Source organism: Myxocyprinus asiaticus, chromosome 18, assembly GCF_019703515.2.
Source record: "Myxocyprinus asiaticus isolate MX2 ecotype Aquarium Trade chromosome 18, UBuf_Myxa_2, whole genome shotgun sequence".
Taxonomy (NCBI): domain Eukaryota; kingdom Metazoa; phylum Chordata; class Actinopteri; order Cypriniformes; family Catostomidae; genus Myxocyprinus; species Myxocyprinus asiaticus.
Window position 1 is genome coordinate 13210120 of NC_059361.1, and position 22683 is coordinate 13232802.

The 22683-nt window shown below is 37.5% G+C and overlaps 1 protein-coding gene across 2 annotated transcripts in view; it reads left to right on the top strand.

Moving 5' to 3' along the window:
• The window catches only part of ppp1r37 (protein phosphatase 1, regulatory subunit 37), a 78040-nt gene that overhangs the window by 25810 nt on the left and 29547 nt on the right, over positions 1–22683 (top strand). For both annotated transcript variants that reach the window (XM_051724226.1, XM_051724227.1), the window contains exon 2: positions 21275–21372. In XM_051724226.1, coding sequence (XP_051580186.1) covers positions 21275–21372 — 98 coding nt within the window. The remainder of the gene's footprint in view (positions 1–21274; positions 21373–22683) is intronic.

The following is a 22683-nucleotide window of genomic DNA, read 5'->3' on the forward strand; positions in this document are numbered from 1 at the left end:
TACACCAGTTCTGTCTGGAGGAATGGGCCAAAATTCCAGCAACTTATTGTGAGAATCTTGTGGAAGGCTTCCCAAAACATTTGACCCAAGTTAAATAATGTAAAGGCAATGCAACCAAATACTAACAAAGTGTATGTAAACTTCTGACACTGGGAATGTTATGAAAAAAATAAAAGCTGAAATAAATCATTCTCTCTACTATTATTCTGACATTTTACATTCTTAAAATAAAGTACTAAAAAGTCCTAACTGACCTAAGACAGGGAATGTATTCTATGATTAAATGTCAGGAATTGTGAAAAATGTGTTTTAATGTATTTGGCTAAGGTGTATGTAAACCTTCTGACTTCAACTGTATGCACTAATTAATACCTTCAAAGGCATTCAGTTGTGTGTAAACAGATCTGCTTTTTGTTGAACAATGTTGTCTGGTCATTCAAGTTTCAACGAGATTGACAAACCTGCCCAAAAATGCCACAGTGTATTCACAATGCCTTTACAATTTACAAGCTCTTCCAGTTAACTGATGTTTTCTGCTCTGACATTAACTGTAGTTGTCAGCTGTGTGCTTACAAGTATATGCAAGAATGCATTTGTATGAATTGTGTAGTGTGTGTGATTTAGATAAAGGATATGCAGAGTAAATTTGATGGACTTTTTGTACAGTGTGTGCTAGTTCACCAAGTAAATCTAATTATAATACCTCATTGAAAAGCTGTTTTTGACCATTGATTTCACGTGGTGAGACTGAAAGATTCAGCATATCAAAAAATAGGCTATACACCTGTGAACGTGCAAGATGATTGACATTCAGACCGTTGTCAAATTTTTATTTATTTATTTTTTGCTGTTTACAAAGTCTAGGTTCTGTCAGAGAGACTAGTGTGATAGTTCAGGACACCTAATTCAGTCATATTTGTCAGGCAAAGCTAGGGACATTTTCTGTGTGCCATTCCATAAATAATTGCTCCCAGCACCTTTTAAATACTGCTATTGTGATATGCTAGTTAAATTTTCTCTCTAGCGACCGCAAAGTTCAAATGTGACCAATACGGTGGCCGTGAAGTGCAAAACAAAACAACAAATCTAAAAACACAACGGCAAATCTGAAAACAAAAGAGCAAATCAGAAAACACAACACCAAATCCAGAAACAAAACAACAAGTTAGAAAACACAACAGCAAATTCAGAAAACAAAACAGCAAATTTGGATTTGCCATTGTGTTTTTAGATTTGTTGTTTTGTTTTGCACTTCACGGCCACCGTAGACCAATGATGAAAAACTAATGATATTAGAAATAACCATTATATAATTTAAAAAATTTATATATTTTTTTGTATTTGTATAATTAATAGCATTAGCTGAGACAGTGTTTACCATTAATTACCTAGCCTGCCACAGTCTAATTTGTCCCGCCACAGTTTCGTAATGAACCGAAAATATTGTTACACTTCTCATAATAACATAAATTGTCTCTAACGTTGTGTTTTGCGCTGTTGCTTCGGCAAAGCATCTCTCACACCCAGTCAGCACCCCATGTTCATGTTCTTATTCTGCTGTTGAAAGTAATCCAAAGCACGTCATTTCATAAAACGCATTTATACTTCCGAGCGATGTCTTAAGGTGTAGTAACCGTGGTATAAGCGGAATAATTGACTCCGACCCATTGAATTATTGAAAATAAATTTATAATTCCGCCAAAATGCTCTTCTTGGTGAGGTATTCATGTGAGCACAGAGTGTGATGTCTAAAGTGAACATAAACAGCAGAGAAAAAAGCGGATTTGTATTAAAATGTCAGACTTAAGTATAAATGTAAGCTAATAGACCTGCTGCCGTCTAGTGTAGTGTGTCATTATAATAATCAAAGAACACGAAAACAAGGAAATCACTCACTGCTCTTGACTGAGTAACTTTAGTAGCTTTAAAAAATATTATACCACGGGTCTGTTGAATGCTTGATTCAGATTGATTCATGGACATTCTAAGGTGTGCAATTATTTTTCAAAGAAACGCACAGCTATAAAGTAGTTCCAGGTCTTCACCGCATACCGGTTCCATATCACTTCACCAAATTATTTCAGTTATTTTAAAGAGCCCTACAGGCTACCACAACAAAATAACCAGTTAAAACAAAGACATTGGTTAAAGTAAATCAGTTAAGAATGCCAAACAATGTCTAAAATATCCTACATTTATTTCAATTTCGGTTAAAAAGAGTCCTCACACTCCCTCGTCTCCCCCGCACTTACACACGCTCACACACACAAACACATTTGTATTGTAATTTGTATTTTTTGTTCTATTATTTTTAATCTATTTCTATTCATTGCTGTTTTTTATTGTTATTTTATTACTGTCTGTTTACTAGTCTTGAATAATTACTTAAGAATTTGAAACCATTCTTCCATAATTAACATATTAGTTAGTGATTATTATTTGTTGTGGTTTTGAAGCTGGTTTTGAGAATCGTCAAATGTCACTACTGACTACTGAAATTTTGGTATTGTGATGGTGTATAGCCTTTATTGTACATGGTAGATCTTGCTGCAATAACATGATAAAAAAGTAGATCTCATTCCATAGAACTATGAGCACCCCTACTGTTAATGGTGGTGTTGGAAGCTTTTCTTTTTTTGACAACCATATGTAAGTCAAGTAATTTTTATTTGTATAGCACCTTTCACAGCACAAATCATTTCAAAGCAGCTTTACAGAAAATCATGCATTAACAGAAAATGAAACTGTAATATCTATAATGTCTTAGTCGTCATTGTGTAGTTTGATAAAATATGATTGTGAATTGTGTTTAAAAATAAGTAATTAAATAATCATTGTATTTAGAACCCCAATGATCAAGCCGAAGGCGACTGTGGCAAGGAACATAAAACTCCATAAGATGTTGGTAATTGAGAAAAATGACCTTGGGAGAAACCAGGCTCACTGTGGGGGCCAGTTCCCCTCTGGCTTACATCATGAATATAATGCCAGTATTAATTATGTATAGTGCAAGTCATGGTTTAAAATTATTGAACAAAGTAAGTGTTAAGGGTCAGTATTTAAACAAAGATTTTGTATGAACTGTAAGATTAATGACTAATGTCTCTGAAGTCCATCCTGGATTAACTGCAGAAGTTCACATAGATGCATTGTTCTTGTTAGTCGACTGATGAAGGATTTTGTTGGCAATTAATTGATAGTCTGTGTATTCCATTATAAGAGTGTAGTCCATCATTAGACCGAGGTGATGCAGGCAGAGATCAGTGAGGTGCATCGCAGTTCAACCGGCCGGTAATTTCGGTGAGGTCTATCCTAAATCCAAGGTTCATGCAATGGCATATGATGTATCCCATGTCTTATGGTTTGAGTTGGCATCAGTTCATCCTCTGAAGTCCATCGTAGTAGACTGAAGTGACGTTTGGCTGGCACCGGCTGCTATTAGTCATCATCACACAGTGACACGTAGCAGTGGAGTCCAACACAAAGCAGGAATGGAGCTGGATCCAGCCGGTTCTGGTGACCTCAGGATAGGAGTCCCGAGGTTGAGGCAGGGAAACAAATAGAATAATATTAGCATAGATGCCATTCAATTTATTGCAGAGTTATAGATCATGATCAATGTTTCTGGTTCTGGCAGACCTAACTAAAGCAGCCTAATTGTGAGTTGCAGGATAAATTAGGTGTTTGCCTGGCTAAATAGATGAGTCTTTAGTCTAGACTTAAACTGAGCGAGTGTGTCTGCATCTCGAACAGTGTTAGGGAGACTATTCCATAGTTTAGGAGCCAAATATTAAAAGGATTTACCTCGTTTTGTGGATTTTGATATTCTAGGAACAATTAACAGGCCAGAATTTTGCGATCGTAATGAACTTAATGGATTATAGCGTGATAGAAGGTCACTTAAGTACTGCGGTGCTAGACCATTCAAAGCTTTGTACGTAGTTAACAGAATATAAAAATAAATACGAAATTTAACAGGTAGCCAAAGTAATGATGATAAAATGGGGCTAATATTATCATATGTCTTGGTTCTAGTCAGCACTCTGTCTGCTGCATTTTGAACCAATTTTATTATTATTAAAGTTTATTTGCTGATCTTGCTCGACATCCTCCCAGTAATGCATTACAATAATCTAGACTCGAGGTCATGAATGCATTAATTAGTTTTTCGGCATCAGCAACAGAGAGCATGTGTCGTAATTTAGCAGTGTTTCTTTGTTGGAAGAATGCTGTTCTACAAACATTGGTAATTTGATTTTCAAAGGACAGATTGGTATCAAATATAACACCTAAGTTCTTCGCTGTTGAAGACGATGTAACAGTACATTCATCGGGAGTCAAATTATATTTTAGCGTCTTGTTTTTAGAGGTTTTTGGTCCAATAATTAGTACCTCTGTTTTGTTGGAATTGAGTAGAAGGAAATGTCTGGCCATCTAATCTTTGTTTCCATTGATACACTCTGCTAATTTGGAGAATTGTGAAATTTCATCAGGTTTTGAAGAAATATAAAGTTGGGTATCATCGGTATAACAGTGGAAACTTATTCCACGATTCTTGATAATATCTCCCAGGGGAAGCATATACAAGGAAAAAAGCAGAGGCCTTAAAATTGATCCCTGTGACACTCCATACTTTTGTTTAGTTTGACAATTCCTCATGTATATAGACAAAGTGGGAGCGGTCTGCTAAATAGGACCTAAACCATGCTAATGCAAGTCCACAAGAGAATGTCATGATCTATCGTGACAAATGCAGCACTAAGATCTAAAAGCACTTGAAGTGAAATGCAGCCGCGATCAGATGATAAGAGCAAGTCATTTGTAACTCTGATAGGTGCAGACTCTGTACTGTGATGGGGCCTAAATCCTAACTGAATTTGTTCATATATACTATTTCTCTGTAGAAATGAACATAGTTGGGAGGATACTACCTTTTCTAGTATTTTCGACATAAATGGGAGATTTGAAATCAGTCTATAATTAGCCAGTTCTTCAGGATCAAGTTGTGACTTCATAATAAGCGGTTTGATAACTGCCATTTTAAAGTTTCTTGGGACATGTCCTAAGGATAGTGAGGAGTTAATAATATTAAGAAATTATGATATTACAGAGAATACCTCTTTTAAGAGCTTAGTTGGTATTGGATCTAACATACATGTTGTTGCTTTTGATGTTTTGATAAGCTTTGTTAGCTCTTCATGACCTATGACAGCGAAGGATTGAAGTTGCACGTGAGGAAAATTATGAGACACTGTTGAGTTACTGTGACAGATGATTGCATAATTACAATTTTATTTCTGATTATTTCAATTTTATCATTAAATAAATTCATGAAGTCATTACTCTTGTACTGCGACAGAATATCTGGTTCAGTTGAGGCTTTATTCCTAACCAATTTAGCCACAGTACTTAATAAACACCTAGGATTGTTGTGGTTATTTTCTATGAATTTGCTAACATATGCTGACCTGGCAGCTTTTAGTGCCTGTCTGTAGCTGCAAACACCATCCTTCCATGCACCGCGAAATACCTCTAATTTTGTTTTCTTCCATTTGCGCTCCATTTTCCGAGCTGCTCCTCTTGAGAGCATGAGTATGATCATTGTATCAAAGTGCATAAAATGATTATCATATGACAATAGTCTCCTCCCCTACCCAGTGCAGTTTACATTTTTGTCGCAGAGAATTGAGTTGATTGCATTGGTACTCTTTTAGGTTGGGCATCGGTCATAAGTTTAGAAAATACAAATATTGACATGTTTCTTGAGCATGTAACTTAAATGCCCTTTTTTTTATCTCCAGACAAGTAACTTTTTTTTTTTTTTTTTTTTTTTTTTTTTTTTTGACAAGTGAATGACCAATTTACTTACCAGAGGACAAGCACACGACAATGCTTAATGCCAAGCCCTGGCTCAAATGTATGCTGTAGTCGATTTTGTGTTTTGACCATTTGTGAATTGTGTTAAACTCTGTCTCATTTATGCTTTGTGGTTGTGACTTTTTTGCCATGTCATCACCATTCATATCTATACAGCCAATGTGTTTATGATTAAATTACTAGTAGAGCACACATTTTTTACAAGAGCACAAAGTTCTTCATAGATCTAACCTTATAATTTTGCTCTCAAAGTGCACCAGATTGATGCATTTAACTTTTAAAATGTAAAAAATTTTTTAGACCCTAGAAGGACCCTAGAAGGTCCAAGGTCCACCCACCACAGTCTCACAAAATCCTGTGGGAAACACTGGCTGAGAATAGAATTTATTTCATATCTAAGCAAATAGACATTATAACTGAAATGTACCCATATGAGTCGAAATCGGAACCTAATCGAGAGCTTGTGAATCGGAATCGAATCGAATCTGGATATCTGTATCAAAACCCAGCTTATCAGCATTTTTTTCATAATTTTGCTCAGTATCAAATTTTTTTTTTTTTTTTTTTTTTTTTTTAAAAGATGAATGAAGATTACATTAGGAAATATTGACTAAATTTAAAGCACATTTTCGTCAAAAGATTGAACAAAACACTTCTGTAAATAAGAAATATGGACGCTAACTGTTTGAATTGTTTGGTGGTAGGGTTGTACGGTACTGGTACTAATGAAATATTGTGATACCCCAAAATGTAAAATGGTACGATATCATCTTGTTGCTAATTTTGGTACCATACTAGAGTGTGGTGTTATTAGCAAACTTTTATGGAATGTTCCATTTTTTTAGATTGATTCAATAACAATTTGACAATTAATCAAATTAATCAAATCTTGATATGGCCAAGTGTAATCATAAAACAGTGAATGTCATTTAATCAAATAATATGTAGTCTACACGCAGTGCACGCTTCAGAATGAATGTGAGAGGTGCCGCTCTGCTCCCTGTCATACTTCACACACACACTTGTACACAAACAGATCGCACATGATGCACATAATGTGGTGTGTTTAGTGTATGAGCACCTGTGAACACTCTCACAAACTCCTCCGGTGCTGCTCTGAGAACGCAGCTTGCATGTACTTCAGCATTTCCTTTAGTATGCGGACCTTATTAAAAACTACCACACAGGAGGAACTAAATGTCTTTCAAAATAAAAAGTTCCGCCAAAATAAAAGCTCTGTTAAACTGGATGTGTGAAATTGAAGACACTACGATAGAAAAATATTATAATATAATATTCAAAGTAATTGCAATAATACTACTACTAACAGTAATTTAATAATAAATGGAACGGAGCAACCCCATTTTGTGTTCTACATTTTGACGTAACTGACACTGACGACTGGAGTCGTATTATCCAGAAGTTGTTAGCAAACGACTGTCAAGTTCTGTACAATGTTTTCTTTATTGTCATTAAGCTACTGCTTTAAATAGATACACACTCTATACTAGAATGTATGAGTTTGTTCTGTTCATGTCATGTGGATTTAATGCAGATTTGCTTGTCACTACCTGGATTATTTGTTAGTGAATTTTGTTAGAAATTAGAATGTGGTTGTTACTCCCATAAATTACAGAACTTACAGCTGCTAAATACGGTTGTCACTAACTCCTGAGTGCTTAACCAAATTCTGTTTACACAAGTGTATATGTTGCTTTATATCTCTCACTCATCAAAGTACAGTCTTTTAAACTCTATCCCAACTTTTCTACATGTTTTTAAAGGATTTTGTACTGCAATACTATGATGTGTATTGATCTACATGTAATGAGTTTCAATCTGTTGAAGTAGCAGTCTTTAATTTTAAAATCCAGCCAGCTCAGCAGGACACTTTATGAAAGTGTTCTCCAGCAGCCCGCTTGGAACGCCGCCAATTAGAGGAATTCAAACCACTGCCTTTCTCTAAAGCCTGCATGCTGATAGACAGTTCTTTATTGATTATCCCCACTCTTGTGATGCCATAATTTAGTTTAGTCGCTGACATACTACTGTAAATAGAAAGAACTACTGAGAATTGTGTTCCAGTAACCTGTGTCTTTTCACATGTATCAAAAAACAGGTTGTGGTCAGCGTGCAGATCCATTAAAGTAGATCTGGAACTTACCTGGAGATGGTGTGCTGATAAAACATGCACATTGGAAACAAATTGTTTCTTTTATAGCATACCAGCACTGCTGTGCATTGTAAAACTATAGTGTCAGCTACCATGTAGTTTACATGTTAAAACAGAATTTAGTTGTGTGTGTTTGGAAATATTAAGTGATTGGTATTTCCTCAACATGATCACACGGGAGGTCGAAATGTTGTTTTTAATACTTCCGGTACTGTAGGATTGGCCACATTATGCTGACTCACTGACAGACGGCATCTCCTATCAGACATGTTTGCATCGCTTCCAGTGTGTTTACCTTCCCCTGTGGCACGACTGGAAGCATGTTGTGTCCACAGTGTGGGAGACAGAGATTCAGATACCATGTTGAAACCAATAAGTAATCAGTGAAGAGCATGATTAGGAGGTTGCATTTTACCCTCTAACATTACATTTTTAATCCACTGATGGTCAGGTTTAGGTTTGGGCTTTGGGTTAGGTTAGTTTATAAAATACGCATTCCTCTTCACTGTAATACTGCCTGTACAAATGAAAACAACTTGCTTCATAACTTGTTCTTGGTGCCCCTCCGCTCACACGTGCCCATATACCCAACAACACTTGCCGCTTTGGCAACTGGGGGCAGTGTTTTGAATTTCGTTAAGCACAGACCATTTTAGCTAAAGAAAAGTCAACCTACTGTTTCCGATTTCACTGTGAGATCAGTCTGATTGTTTGGCCATTTTGAGAAGTCTCTCTCTGTGTGTGAGAACGCCTGCCCACGCTGAGACTTTGTAAGCACTCTCCAAGCTAATGCTTTTTCCAAGGACATGCTGTACACACTGAACATGGAGCACATTCAGTACCCTGCTTAGCTTCTGCCCATTCTGACCAGACCCACATGTTCATAAATGCACACACAGAGTGGAAATGTTTTATCAGCATCTTTTAAATCTTTTTGGAATGGTTTTAATTCTTAACACTTTTAATCAAAAGCAGACTTTATCACTTATGTGTGATGAGTTCTTTTTAAAAAAGTAAACAGAATAAAGAAAGATGTAATTGCTCTGAGTTAAAGTTGTTTTAATCAAACAACCAGAGACCTGAAGTTCATATATTTGACATTTGTAAAACAGTTAATCCCCATTCACACCGGCAGCAATAAAGAGAGACAGCGTGGCAAGCGAGAAATTTCCTGCATTCTAAGTGAGTTTGATTCATGCATTAATAGATCTTGTTAATGATATTATGTATTGAGCACTACTGCAGGCTAATTAAGAACTCTCTCCCCTGCAGAATGTTTATTGTTTGAGGCAAGAGAACCGATTCCTTGTCAAATTAGAATAGTATCTCAGTTTTACCGGCAGTAAATCTCATCTGGAATCAGAATTTCAAAAGCTATTGCCAGTTGTGCAGTCCACCAATAACGTTAGAGGGACAGCAGTAGGAATGCCCAGTAGCGACATACAGTACAAGGACTAGCAATATCAAGCAACAATGTCACTGATTGTGTGAAAGTGGCTTTAGACCTGGTCTTCTAATTTGATCAGACAAGCAGCATTCCAAGACCCCTGTAATCACCGTTCTCCTGCTCATGTCCAAATGTAGTTCTGGATTTGTTGAACTTGCACAAGCAACCACTTGGTTTCCAGCATTTGTCTGTGTTCGCTAAAAACTGTTTTCATTGGTAGTGAAAAAATACATTTCTATTTTGTTTCTGAATTGTCAGTTACTCAAAATGAACCTCTTGTTTATAGAACTGTGGTGTGAAACAGGGATGTGCAAAATTCATAATTTCTGAATTGGCTGCCTTTCAATTCATGAGTTGGAATTTGAATTTAATTGGCCACATCAATGTTGAATTGGAATTTAATTGAAATGAAAGGAAGTTGAATTTACTGAATTGCAATTCAAAGAAATTCAACGCACATTCACACTACACAATTTCATTAGTCCAAGACACATTTTGTGATACATAATAGTTATAATTTTTGACCAAGTATGCCTATTTATTCCCTAATAGGTAGATTTTTTTAAGCTTATAGACATAACATTTCTCTCTAAAATAATTAAATAAAATTAACATAGCCATCAAAAGATTTTGTTTTTGCTGTACATCACCAGAAATAGTCCACCACATTGTTTTCAGAAAACTTCATAAAAATAGATTCAAAATATTGAATGAAATACAAATCTCTATATTTATTATTCATTATTAATACTATAAAAAGTGATGTTTGTAGAACATAAATTAAGTTTGGATTGCTTATTTATTAAGTTGAATTAATCTACTTTTTAAGTAAATTAACTGAACTTAAAATGTCAACCTGCCATGACTTACATATTATCTGTACATATTACATAACCATTTTACATATTTAATAAATACGTATTTAATTTAAGTAACTTTAAGAAGATTTCTTAAACTGTCAACTTACCGATGAAAATTGCTGCCTTTATTTACATGGTTTTAATTTTTGGTTTCTATAAACATTTACTTCATGGAAAGCAATGTGCTTGCTGTCTTAATACAATTATATCACAGTTTTACTCATCACATTAACACTTATAAGAAAAACAAACATATAAATATTTTAAAATGGCATGCAATGACCTCAACACTTGGTACAAGGGAAACAATCAACAATTTATCATTTTATTATAGAAACATGCTCATCCTGACATCGCAGAAAAAGCAAGTTACCTACCGTGGCAGTCAACAACAACAATGTAAATAAAATCATGCAAAATGCAACCATTTTATTCATGCCCCAGAGCATGCTGGGAAGAAGGTAAATGGGACAACCACATAAACATTTTGTTAGGTGCCAATTTAAACTCAAATAAATTAATTAATCCAACTCCCTGCTATACGTTCCTGAAAGTTGCCAAGGAAAAAAATAAACTACAATATTCAAGTAAATCTTTCAATGTTTTTTCAGCATAATTTACATGATATAAGAATTATTTTTACAGTTTTATGTTTCTGGAAGCACCCCATTTGTTATGCATATGATAATATAATAACATGTTTCATGTTATACTGAAAAATCAAATGTACTATTAAAAAAAAAACCAATATTAATTTATTTGTAATTCTACATCCTTTTTGCTACCTTAATTCAAATTCAGTCTAAATTCACGAATTTCATTGGAATTGAATGGGCATTCTTCATTTAATTCTGAATGGTGCACAACCCTGGTATAAAATACATTTTACACTTGTACACTTTCACATGTTCTTATGCAGAAAAGCAAGGGTGAATGTTTTTTTTAGAAAATGTGCTTTGCTGGTGTTAAGAGGTTTAACGCACACACACACACACATAGTGGTCTGATAAGGTTCAGAGTTTCTTATATGCTTCATGTTTGCTTTTTATAAATGTGGATCCTTGTCCATTGGTATGCATGACTCTTAAAAGAACCAGATACCAATAGAGTAGAATTTGATAAGAATCAAAATATTGCCATTATTATTGCTAAACTCAACGACAATTATCAACAGTATGACGCAATTGTTACTGCAAGATTTAGTGAGAGATTCAGAGGGAAAGTACAGTATAAATCATTGTTGCCTAAGGCAGGCAAATGTAAACCAATTTGCAGTGTTGGAGTAGTGTTTTTAATAGTCGACTGACTCGAATACTGGGTGCAGAATGAGTACTCGATTAGTCAATTGCTCGTGCACATCCTTTGACTGTGGCTGCCTTGGCTTTTGAAGTTGATTAGCCCTGTACTAACATTAAATTGCTGAAAAATACAGCATAATCTAACTGTAAGGCTAAATATTAACCACTTTAACCCAGGGCAATGTTCATTTACAACGTTCATTTACTAATGACTATTTCCTGGGACAATCTGTGAATATAGTAGTGTACTCAAAAGGTCAGAACTTAAATTTTTATCTTGAGTTTGTGAGGGATGTTTTATCTGTGTCACCCAGCTTCTGTGACTGGTTGGCAGTGCCAGATCTGGGCACCCTGCACTGAGGGTGGCTAGTTCAAGAAGCAGTAGACTCATTCTGTGCTTGCAATACACGGTCTATCTCCCCCATAGAGAAATCATTACCTGGGGGGGGTTGTCCATTTTTTTTTTTTATCTCAAACCAGTGACTAAGGTGTCTTGCTTTGTGTTTGTCTTTGCACAGTGGACATTAGAATTGAACAATACCCTTTACAACTTGTTACATTTCTGTTATATTTATGTTCTTGGCAGATGTTGTGGCAATGTTCAGAATGGAATTCTAGCTTACTAACTTGAAAATAGAAAGTGAAACTGTATGCTTTATTCCACAATAAACGTTTCAAACACTTTTTTTTTTTTTATCATGGGTACTAATTGTCATTTATCATCTTGGAAATAAAAGCAGTTATTTTTAAAGGAGAAAGGAGAAATCATCTTTGTAGTTCTTTAAAGGAACATTGTGTTCCCTTTCGATTCAGTTCACTTGAACATTGCTATGGGGAAAGGTACTTTCCTCCAAGACCTGGTTGAAACCCTTGTACAATAATGCTAATCTTCCGATTGGCAATGGTGTTTGAGCCCCGCCCCTTCAGGTGTGAACTTGGCCTATATAAGTGGGTGTTCAATCACCATTACTTCAAATTTTTCTTCCTTCACAACAGAACTATTCGACTTTGTGTAGAAAACCCTTCTCTGCTTCGCCGACGAAGGTACACATTCAACGGACTTCTCATCTTTGCGGGACGGCATCAGGATAACTTATCGCTTGTGCTTTAATGTTTGCATTGAGGAGAGTCTTGATCCCCTTGTGTTCCGGTGAAATTTTCTCCACCTTGCCATTGTGGACGCTGTGGTAATGGGTTACTGTGCTTCAGAGGCTCCCGTCAAACATCGTGGCACTTCAGCATGACACCTACCCACTTCCTAGCGCTCCGACAAGAGTTTACTGTATCTTGTCGCTTTATTGCTATATTATAACTGTATTATATCTTATAACTCAAAAAAGAGCCTCTTGCATTTTTGCATCTTTTTCAAGATGTCGTTCCGCAAGTATTCCCTGAGCGATCGGCACATCCCACCGTCAGACCAACAAGAGATCTGCGTTCGCTGCCTGGGCCATGCCAAAGTGGCTCTCATTGAGACAGACTGCCCTCACTGCAAGGGCATGAGTCTCAAGATACTGTGTTTCAGGATCGCCCTCGTTCTGAGGGACGATTCAGCCTCATGAGCCCTCCCACCCACCTCTTCTGTGTTAAGTCCTGAAGGACCACATGAGGAGGTACGGCGGGACCATGAGGTGAAATGGATGATTTAGATGAATACCTTGTGCTGGTGCAAGACGTAGTGTCTTCACCGCTGCATTACAAACATGACGAACTCAGGCCCTACGTTGGAGTGCATGGTCTAATCACGTTTGGCAGCACTGACGATGGGGATGACGTCGTATCCATCATATCCGCAGGTGAGAGGTCCATGGGAGAAGTCACCTGCTGAGGGTGAGGAGCATGCACAGGCCTCCAGTAAGGAGCTTCTTACTGCGTCCTCACAAAGGCGATCGAAGAGCTCTGTTTAGAGTGGTCTCTTCCCGAAGAGCCAAAGAAATCCTGCTTGGATGAATGTTTTTTGCAGTCCAGCAACCATCAACAGACCGCAGCCCGAAGACACGCTTCATTCTTCCCGGAGCTCCATAAAGAGCTCAAAAAGACCTGGCGTGCACCCAACTCTTCACGCACCCAGGTTGGAGGGACGGCCATCCTTATCTCCGTGGATCACGCGGATGAAAAAGGGCATTCCAAGCTTTCCCCTGTGGAAAAGACGGCCGTGGCCCATGTTTGCCCAAACTCTGCCATGGGATGGAAATCCCACCCCACACATCCATCCAAACCGTGTCAACTGATGTTCACTGGCTGGTAAGGCATATATAGCAGCAGGCCAAGATGGATCTGCACTCCACAGCATGGCGGTGCTCCAGGTCTTCCAAGACAGGCTCCTCAATGATTTAGATGAGCAAGGCCCTGATCTAGCAGCATTTAAGGAGCTTCCGCACAAACAAAAGGCGATGGGTAATTTGATGGTCCTGGATCGCCATATATGGCTCACACTCATGGATATGTGTGACACAGAAAAAGCCAGTCTCCTTGACACTCCAATATCACCTGAGGGCCTCTTCGGCAACACTGTGGAGGGCTTTTTGGAGCGCTTAGCTGCTCAGAAGCAGTCTCGGACTATGAGACAGTTTTTACCAAAAAGAAGCAGCACTGCCTCTCATTAGGCCCGCTCTCGCTCTACCTCCAGTCAGCAACCAGCTAAGAATCCATCTTTCACTGCTCAAGTGCCACCAAAAGCCGCTACAGAGCCAGCAGTAAAGCCGCACAAGCCATGGCCCAAATGAAGGCACCCGCCGTTCCAACGCGATCCAAGTCAAAACCCCCTCCTCCAGGACAGCAGAAGCATTCATGACGGGACCAGCCCTGTAAAGAGGAGCCAAAACCCATCTTTATTCTTGGCCCACAATCAAAGAAGGCTCGAGTCGAGTGTTTCTAGTGTCTATTTCTATGGATGCACCGATCCGATACCTGGATCGGTATCAGCTCCAATACTGAAGCTTTTAGACGGAACGGGTATCGGTCTGACGAGCCTGATCCTAATCCGATACTGTGTGTTAGTCATGTTCATTACTGTCAAGCTCCAAAAATGACATAAAAGAACCATAAAAACACCACCAGTTCATATGACATTTTATTCAAAGCAACTTGAAGACGTGCGATAGCTCTGTGAATCACAAAAGGCTGTGTTTAATAAGTAAATATAGAGTATGTGCAGCGCCAACGCATTAGTGAATGGTGCTGCTCTGTTGACATAAACTCACGCACAGGCTGGTGATGCACTCACGGCTATTTTTAGCCTTCACAGCAGTGCGCAATTTTTGAGCGCTACTCAAGAACAGCATCTCAGATGTAGATGCTCAATAGTTCGGTTCACTTATAATATGCATTTATAACGGCACCGGAGGTGCATTTTACCAGAATTTGAATAAGAAGCGAATTAAACTACTGTGATCTTGCCTACAAAACAGATACATACAGGACTTCCTGGAGAGTTTAGAATGTCAAAATAAAACCCTCAAAATGCGTGAGGGTTTAAAAAGTGCACGATTTAAATATATTGCTGTTGTATTTAAAAGTCAATAATAATAATATTAATAACAATTTATTATTATTATTATTATTATTGTTGTCATCATTAGTATTTGTTTACAATTTATAACAATATTTATGTTGAATGGGTTCCAAAAAATAACTGTGTGAATGAAAAGTGGACTGATGTCTTACAACTAAATTGAACAAAAAAAGAGATCTGAATCCAGATGCAAATTGAAATATATATAATAAATAAATAAATAATTAAAAAGGCAAAAATAAAACACTGGTTTCTTTTCTACTGAAGACTTGAAGACTGGAATTACTGTTAATTTTGCTGCTACATTATCCAGTATACGTGTTTCTTAATAAGCTATACATTTTTATTGAAATAATGTGTAGTTAGAGGTTTGTGTTTCTTTACATATTAAAGAGTACTCCCAATTAGTTCCACACAGTAATGTAAAGATATTCTAAACTGATTATGCAAAAAACAACACTGGTATCGGCTTGGGATCGGTATCGGCCGATACTGAGATTTCCGATATCGGAATCGGATCGGAAGAGAAAACGTGGTATCGGTGCATCCCTATCTATTTCTCAAACTAGAGACTCTGTACTTATCCTCTTGTTTAGTTGTACATCTGGCCTTCCACATCTCTTACCGTCCTTGTTAGAGCCAGTTGTCCTTTGTCTCTGAAGACTGTAGTGTACTTGTATGAAATCTTCAGTTTTTTTTTTTTTTTTTTTTTGCAATTTCAAGCATTGTATAGCCTTCATTCCTCAAAACAATGATTGACTGATGAGTTTCTAGAGAAAGCGGTTTCTTTTTTGCCATTTTTGACCTAATATTGACCTTAAGACATGCCAGTCTATTGCATAATGCGGCAAATATAAAACAAACACAAAGAAAATGTTAAGCTTCATTTAATTAATCAAATAGGTTTCAACTGTGTTTGATATAATGGCAAGTGATTTTCTAGTACCGAATGAGCAATTTAGCATGATTACTCAAGGATAAGGTGTTGGAGTGATGGCTGCTGGAAATGGGGCCTGTCTAGATTTGATCAAATGAATTTTTTCAAAAAGTGATGGTGCTGTTTTTTACATCAGTAATGTCCTGACTATACTTTGTAATCAGTTGAATGCCACTTTGGTGAATTAAAGTACCAATTTCCTTCCGAAATAGCAAAATCTGTACATTATTCCAAACTTTTGGCCACCAGTGTATATATACATGCTTAAAATATGCCTGTGGCCCTGTGACTCTTTATACATATCTATGATTAAGTGTTTTTTTCTTGGGGAGTATAACATCATGTAGTGCGGTGGGATGGGATTCTGTTCCCCATAGCAATGTCGAAGTGAACTGAATTGAAAGGGAAAATCTCCGGTTACGTGTGTAACCTTGGTTCCCTGAGATGAAGAGAACAATACATTGCGAAAACTGGCCGCACTACTACTTCAAAGAAATGAGGTAAGAGTAATGCCCTCTGTCCCTCAGTCAGAAAAATCTGAAGTAATTGTGATTGAGCGCCCACTTATACAGGCCAAGTTCGCGCCTGAAGGGGTGGGACTCAAACACCATTGCAATCAGAAGTTTGCCGTTATTGTACAAGGGTTTCAACAAGGTCCTGGAGGAAAGTACCTTTCCCCATAGCAATGTCTCGTTCCCTTCATTTCAGGGAACCGAGGTTACATACGTAACCGGAGACGATCTGTCCAAAGTTGAGTTTGTACTGTGAAAGTGCTGCATTCGAATGCTTTGCCTATTTTAGAGACTTTTCCTTTGTTTAATGGGGAGTTCACACTCAACAATTAAAATGGTGGCGTTCACCAAGTAACTGTACTGTTGGTTGCTAGTATGCATTCTTAATTGACTGCAATATGGAACTGTATCAAATAGCAGATCACTATCTGCACTCCCATTGGTAGTCAGTGCATTGCGTCACTGCTCATTTGCATCAAGTTGAGCTCTGATCAGCTTTTTTTGGCACCAGCAGCAGTCTTTCTTTCATGCCACTTGTAATGGCCAACTGTTTTCAAAACTGAATAACTTTGGTCACTTTTTCAATGCAAATTTTTATCAATGGGAACGCTGCTTTGAGACCATTGAAACTAGCATATAATCTAGGAAATCATGTAATGTAAATAATTTGAGTGAATTGAATGATATATTAATTTTTCAGAAGGGTTCATTGTTTGTGAAATGCAAGATGTATGTCCCTGATATTACATCTGTTTGAAATGCTTCTTACAGGATATAGGCTATAACATGTTAGATATCACTGAACGTCTGCCTTCAAATTAATTTATTTGTTTTGTCTTTCAGACACTAGTTTCTGTTCTAATGTGTGGGTATATGTTCCTGCAGATGTAGAAGTATTACTGAAACACCACAAGCTGTTCCTGAGCTCTGTTGGTGGAGAGCGAATGACTGGAAATCTTTTAGAGCGATCTTAGGAGTTTAATTAGACTCTGCCTGAGGAGAAGACAAAAGACACATGAGTCACTCTAAGCTGAATGAGTCACATTCATTTATTTATTCATTTATATTTATAGCCCATGTTAGTGATGGTGGTCATGATTTGTCTGCATCTTATTAGAAGATGGCAAGTGTGGAAGGACTGCATCCAATCAGTTAAATATATTTAGAGGCATCGCTCCAGCACATTGTCACCGGGCACGGGTTGTCTTCTGCTGTATGGACTGTGTATATATGTGTTTTCAGAGAGACGGTGACATTATGCACATTTTCCTCTGTGTGTTGTGAACGAGGAAGCCTCTGTATCAGGTTCAGCTTTTTAGTTTTCAGTTTATGTATTTTTAATTAGCATGACAAAAACACTATTTCACAGCCAAAGCAGTTAAAGGAGGTACAGAGAATATTATTCTTTATTGTTAGAGTTATTTTCATATTGAGTGGCATATTATTAACCTCCTGAGAACAGAGCGTGACTGCTGTGTGGTTTTTCCATTTCCCTTTTTGATTTGTATAAATAAAAAAAAAAGTTTTAGTCTGTTGTATTCTCCAATTTTAAATCAAAAGTAAAACAATGGCAGAAACACTTCAATAGGCAGTTCTGTGTTAAAATGGTGTTACACACATACTGTGGCACCAGTGCAAACTACCACAGACTTAAACTTAATAATAACAGTGATATACTACAGTGTTTTTCATTAATTACAGCTTTATGTAGGGTAGAATTATTCCCAGATAGCAGTGGTATTCTCCTGAACTCTGTGGTAAAGCGGCTCATGATCCCTGGTCAGGGGCTGTTCAAACAGACGGAACACAACAGAAAGGAACAGAACGTGAGGATCTCGAGACACATTTCCAACTTGAACTCCTTTACAGACAAACCCATTGCTTAATCTGAGAAATGCTGATAAGAGAGCAAGACGCAATGGCCAAAGACCTCCACCTACTGTAAGGGGCTGTTCACACCGAACGCTTTTGCAATCATCCAGTTTACCATTTGTTTTTCTATGTAAACGCGCTTGACGAACATCTTTGTTTTGCTTTGTTATTGTTTATTCAGCATCTCATGCAGGAGCACTGTTTTTTAGATGCCATGTTAAGTAAAAAAAGAACTTTAAAATGCTTCTTGAGACACCTGGTTTCTGTATTTTGTTGCACTTCATCTAGCCTTTTTAGCGCAAGAATGCTATAGGTCTGAAGTCATCGCCAGTGCTTGGCACACATCCAAAATTCAAATGCGCAGTTTTAGCATTTGAATGTGTGTATTTTTCTTAAATTCTATGAATATTCATATTTCTAATTTTAATTTGACAGCCCTACTCCCTTGCTCCCTATTTAGTGAATAACTTAACATCCAGTGTGCTGTCTGTCTGCACTGGTCTCCGAACCGTTTGAAATGTACCTTATTTTTATCCTAACTCCATATAAAGTAGGGTTGCGCGGTTTACCGGTACTAACAAAGTATTGCGATTCCAAAAAAAAAAAAAAAAAAATGAAAACTTTGATTAAAGCTGTATGTATCAATTTGATTAAACATTTATTTGTTGAGTATAGTATAAATTTAGTATCGATACCGAGGTACCAGGCTGGTATCGTACCGAAGCCAAAATTTTGGTGTCTTGGTATCAGAGCAACCCTAATATAAAGCCTCTGAAAGCAAAATTTTTCAACTTTTGGATGAACTCATTGATTATCTGACAATGCACAGTAAATATAGGATTTCTAAGGAAGAAATGCGCTAAAGTACACAGAAGTGTATGTTGTGTTTAGCAGCGTGGCATTTCGCGATAAATAGCTCCAATTTTAAAAATGGTATATCGGATAAAACTAAAGACTCTAATCTTTTGACTCAAACAGGTTTTAATGTAAAAACTTAATTAGGTTTTTTACCAGATGTGGTTTTGTTGGCGTTTCTCCCGAAGACAAACTCTGCTGTGTACGGCGTCATGTTGTTTGGCCACATGACTTGTAAGTATAACCCTTTACTGACAGCATAATGCAAATATGTTACATAGTGACATAGCTAAGTCACGGAAGTAATGGCTGGACTGCAAACCAGGTGTTTCAGGCAGTTCAGAAGAAGTGTTTTCTGTGGAAGAGAGTAACTCCCTTTGGCATGGACTTTGTGCTTTGTAACTTTGCAGACCTTTTACATGCACAAACAGCCATATTACACACTAAAGGAAAGGTAAAATCCCAAAAAGCATAATAGGGCCTCTTTTTTCTTCTTTTTTTGGTGGGGGATTTTCTCCCCTTTTCTCCCCAATTTGGAATGCCCAATTCCCAATGTGCTCTAAGTCCTCTTGGTGGCATAGTGACTCACCTCAATCCGGGTGGCAGAGGATGAATCTCAGTTGCCTCTGCGTCTGAGACAGTCAATCCGCGCACGTGGCTTGTTGAGCAGAGACGTACGTGTGTGGAGGCTTCCACGCATAACTCACCACGCGCCCCAAAGAGAGCGAGAACCACATTATAGCGACCACAAGGAGGTTAACCCAACGTGACTCTACCCACCTTAGCAACCGGGCCAATTGGTTGCTTAGGAAGCCTGACTGGAGTCATTCAGTATGCCCTGGATTCAAACTTGTGACTCCAGGTGTGGTAGTCAGCATCTTTACTTGCTGAGCTACCCAGGCCCCCCATAATAGGGCCTCTTTAAATAATGTGTTGCATATAGCAAAGCCAAAATACAATGTCACATGATGTTAATTACCATGGACAATCACTGTGGGTATAAACTGTGGGTAAAAACTTAATGAGTACACCTTTAAATTAGGGATGGGCATTTTGAGTACTAACACACACACACACAAAAGTAATCGATTACTTGAAATTTAGATTTCAAGTCCGACCTTCCAAAAAATGTATGTGCACTCGCACATAGAAACATACATTCCAAGTCTTCTGAAGCAGTATATAATAACTTTAAATAATTTAAATGTTCTTTTTGGGTGAACTATCTGTTTAGCAACATCACGCATCCACAGCACCAACCAATCCATTGTTGTAACAGCAAGATTTAAGTGAGAGAAGCAGTTTTATTGTTGCCCATGGCTGGCAAAGAATAAAAGAAAATCAAAGTGCAATATTCGAGTATTGTTTTTACAAGTCAAATACTTAAAGCTGAACGAGTATTTGAGTTATACTCTTTGTATGTACATACTGTATGAGTGTGATGTGTGTGTGTGTCCTGAACTCCATGCAAGAACAATAAGTCTTAATGTGTGAAGAGTCATCTGACTGAGGACATTGTTTAGAAGGTCTGGACCGGTTAGTCCATTGTGTGTGTGTGTGTGTGTGTACATGTGTTTCACAAAGACTCTACTGAGAGAGCTAAAGGATCGTGGTGTACATGCACTTTTCTCGGGACACTGAACTCCTGCCAGACTCCATGAGATTAGTTTCTCTCTTTTTAACTGCTTTCATTGTTCATATTCTCTCTCTCTCCCTCTCTCTCTCTCTCTCTCTCTCTCTCTCTCTCTCTCTCTCTCGTGAGACACTGAAGACACACTGAATGGAAAGTGCATACCCGATCAGATGGCAATCCAATCGATCGAAGACTCATAAAGTGACTAAAGTGTAAATATGAAGATGTGATAATTAATATGCTATGCCTCTGCATGACCTTTGACATTGTCCTTGTTTGTGGTTTTGTCTCTACAGCCCAGAATGTGACAGTGGAGGACATTCTGAATGCCTATAGACAAGCATGCCAGAAACTCAACTGCAAACCAATTCCCAAAGTGCTCAAACAAATACAGGTAAGACACACACACACACACGTTGGTGCGACTATACTTAAGAGGACTCTCCATAGATATAATGATTTTTATACTGTATGAACTATAGATTCTATCCCCTAACCCTACCCCTAAACCTAACCCTCACAAAAAAAAACTTTCTGCATTTTTACATTTTCAAAAAACATAGTCTAGTATGTTTTTTTAAGCGATTTGAATTATGGGGACACTAGAAATGTCCTCATAAACCACATTTATAGCATAATACCTTTGTAATTGCCAGTTTGTAACATAAAAAAAAGAGTCCCCGTAAACCACCCAAACCAACACACACACCTGAGAAGTCTCGTTGCAATCTAAAATGTGTCAAAGCACAATTCATAATGCTGTGCAAGTACTTATTGATTTCTCAGCATTGGTGTAAAGAGCATTATGATGATTTGTGCTATTGACACAAATGATAAATTGTACAACCTCTAGTATGCATATTTGTGCACCGTATGTTTTTGGTTTTAGATTCAATGACAACATCTGCAAATGCTTACCCAATAGTAGTAGAACAGTTATTCAAAACCTGCAAATCCTCCTCAAGAGTCAATATACTCTACATGTACACACACTGAACAAGGCAAAGCTTGATTCCGCATTTTAGTTGGATGCCTCCAATGTATCTTTCTGTGGCCTCTTGCGTTCTGTTGTACTAGATTATATTTGGACTCTGATCACAAAACAGCCCCAGTCTACTGTCAATCAAACCAATAACTTAACTCTTGTATCCGCCTGCACTCCCTTCGGCTACAGCACACTTAAGTGAAAGCTTCTTATAGGCACAGGATTGTGTCTAAGTTTAAAAAAGCTATTTGTTTAAATTTAAGTTTGTGTGTATTGTGGAAGACTACATAAAGAAATATATTCTGAGGCAGACTTAACAGCATGGATATTGAGTCAGCAAAAAAGATCATGAAAGATCACGGGTTGTGCACACACTCACATACACACACACCTCAGAGTCAAATTCCCAGACACCAGTTATTTGCATATAGCGATAGATTGGAACTCTATGTGAACGTGACTGTTTCCTATTAGTTGATATTTAAATACATTTTTTACCCAAAAAATGTAAATTCTCTCATCATTTACTAACCCTCGTGCCATCCCAGATGTGGATGACTTCCGTTCTTCTGCTGAACACAAACGAAAATGTTTAGAAGAATTTCTCAGCTCTGTTGGTCCGTACAATGTAAGTGAATGGGTACTAAAACTTTGAAGCTCCAAAAGCACAAAAAGGCAGCATAAAAAATAATCCATAAGACTCCTGTGGTTTAATCCCTA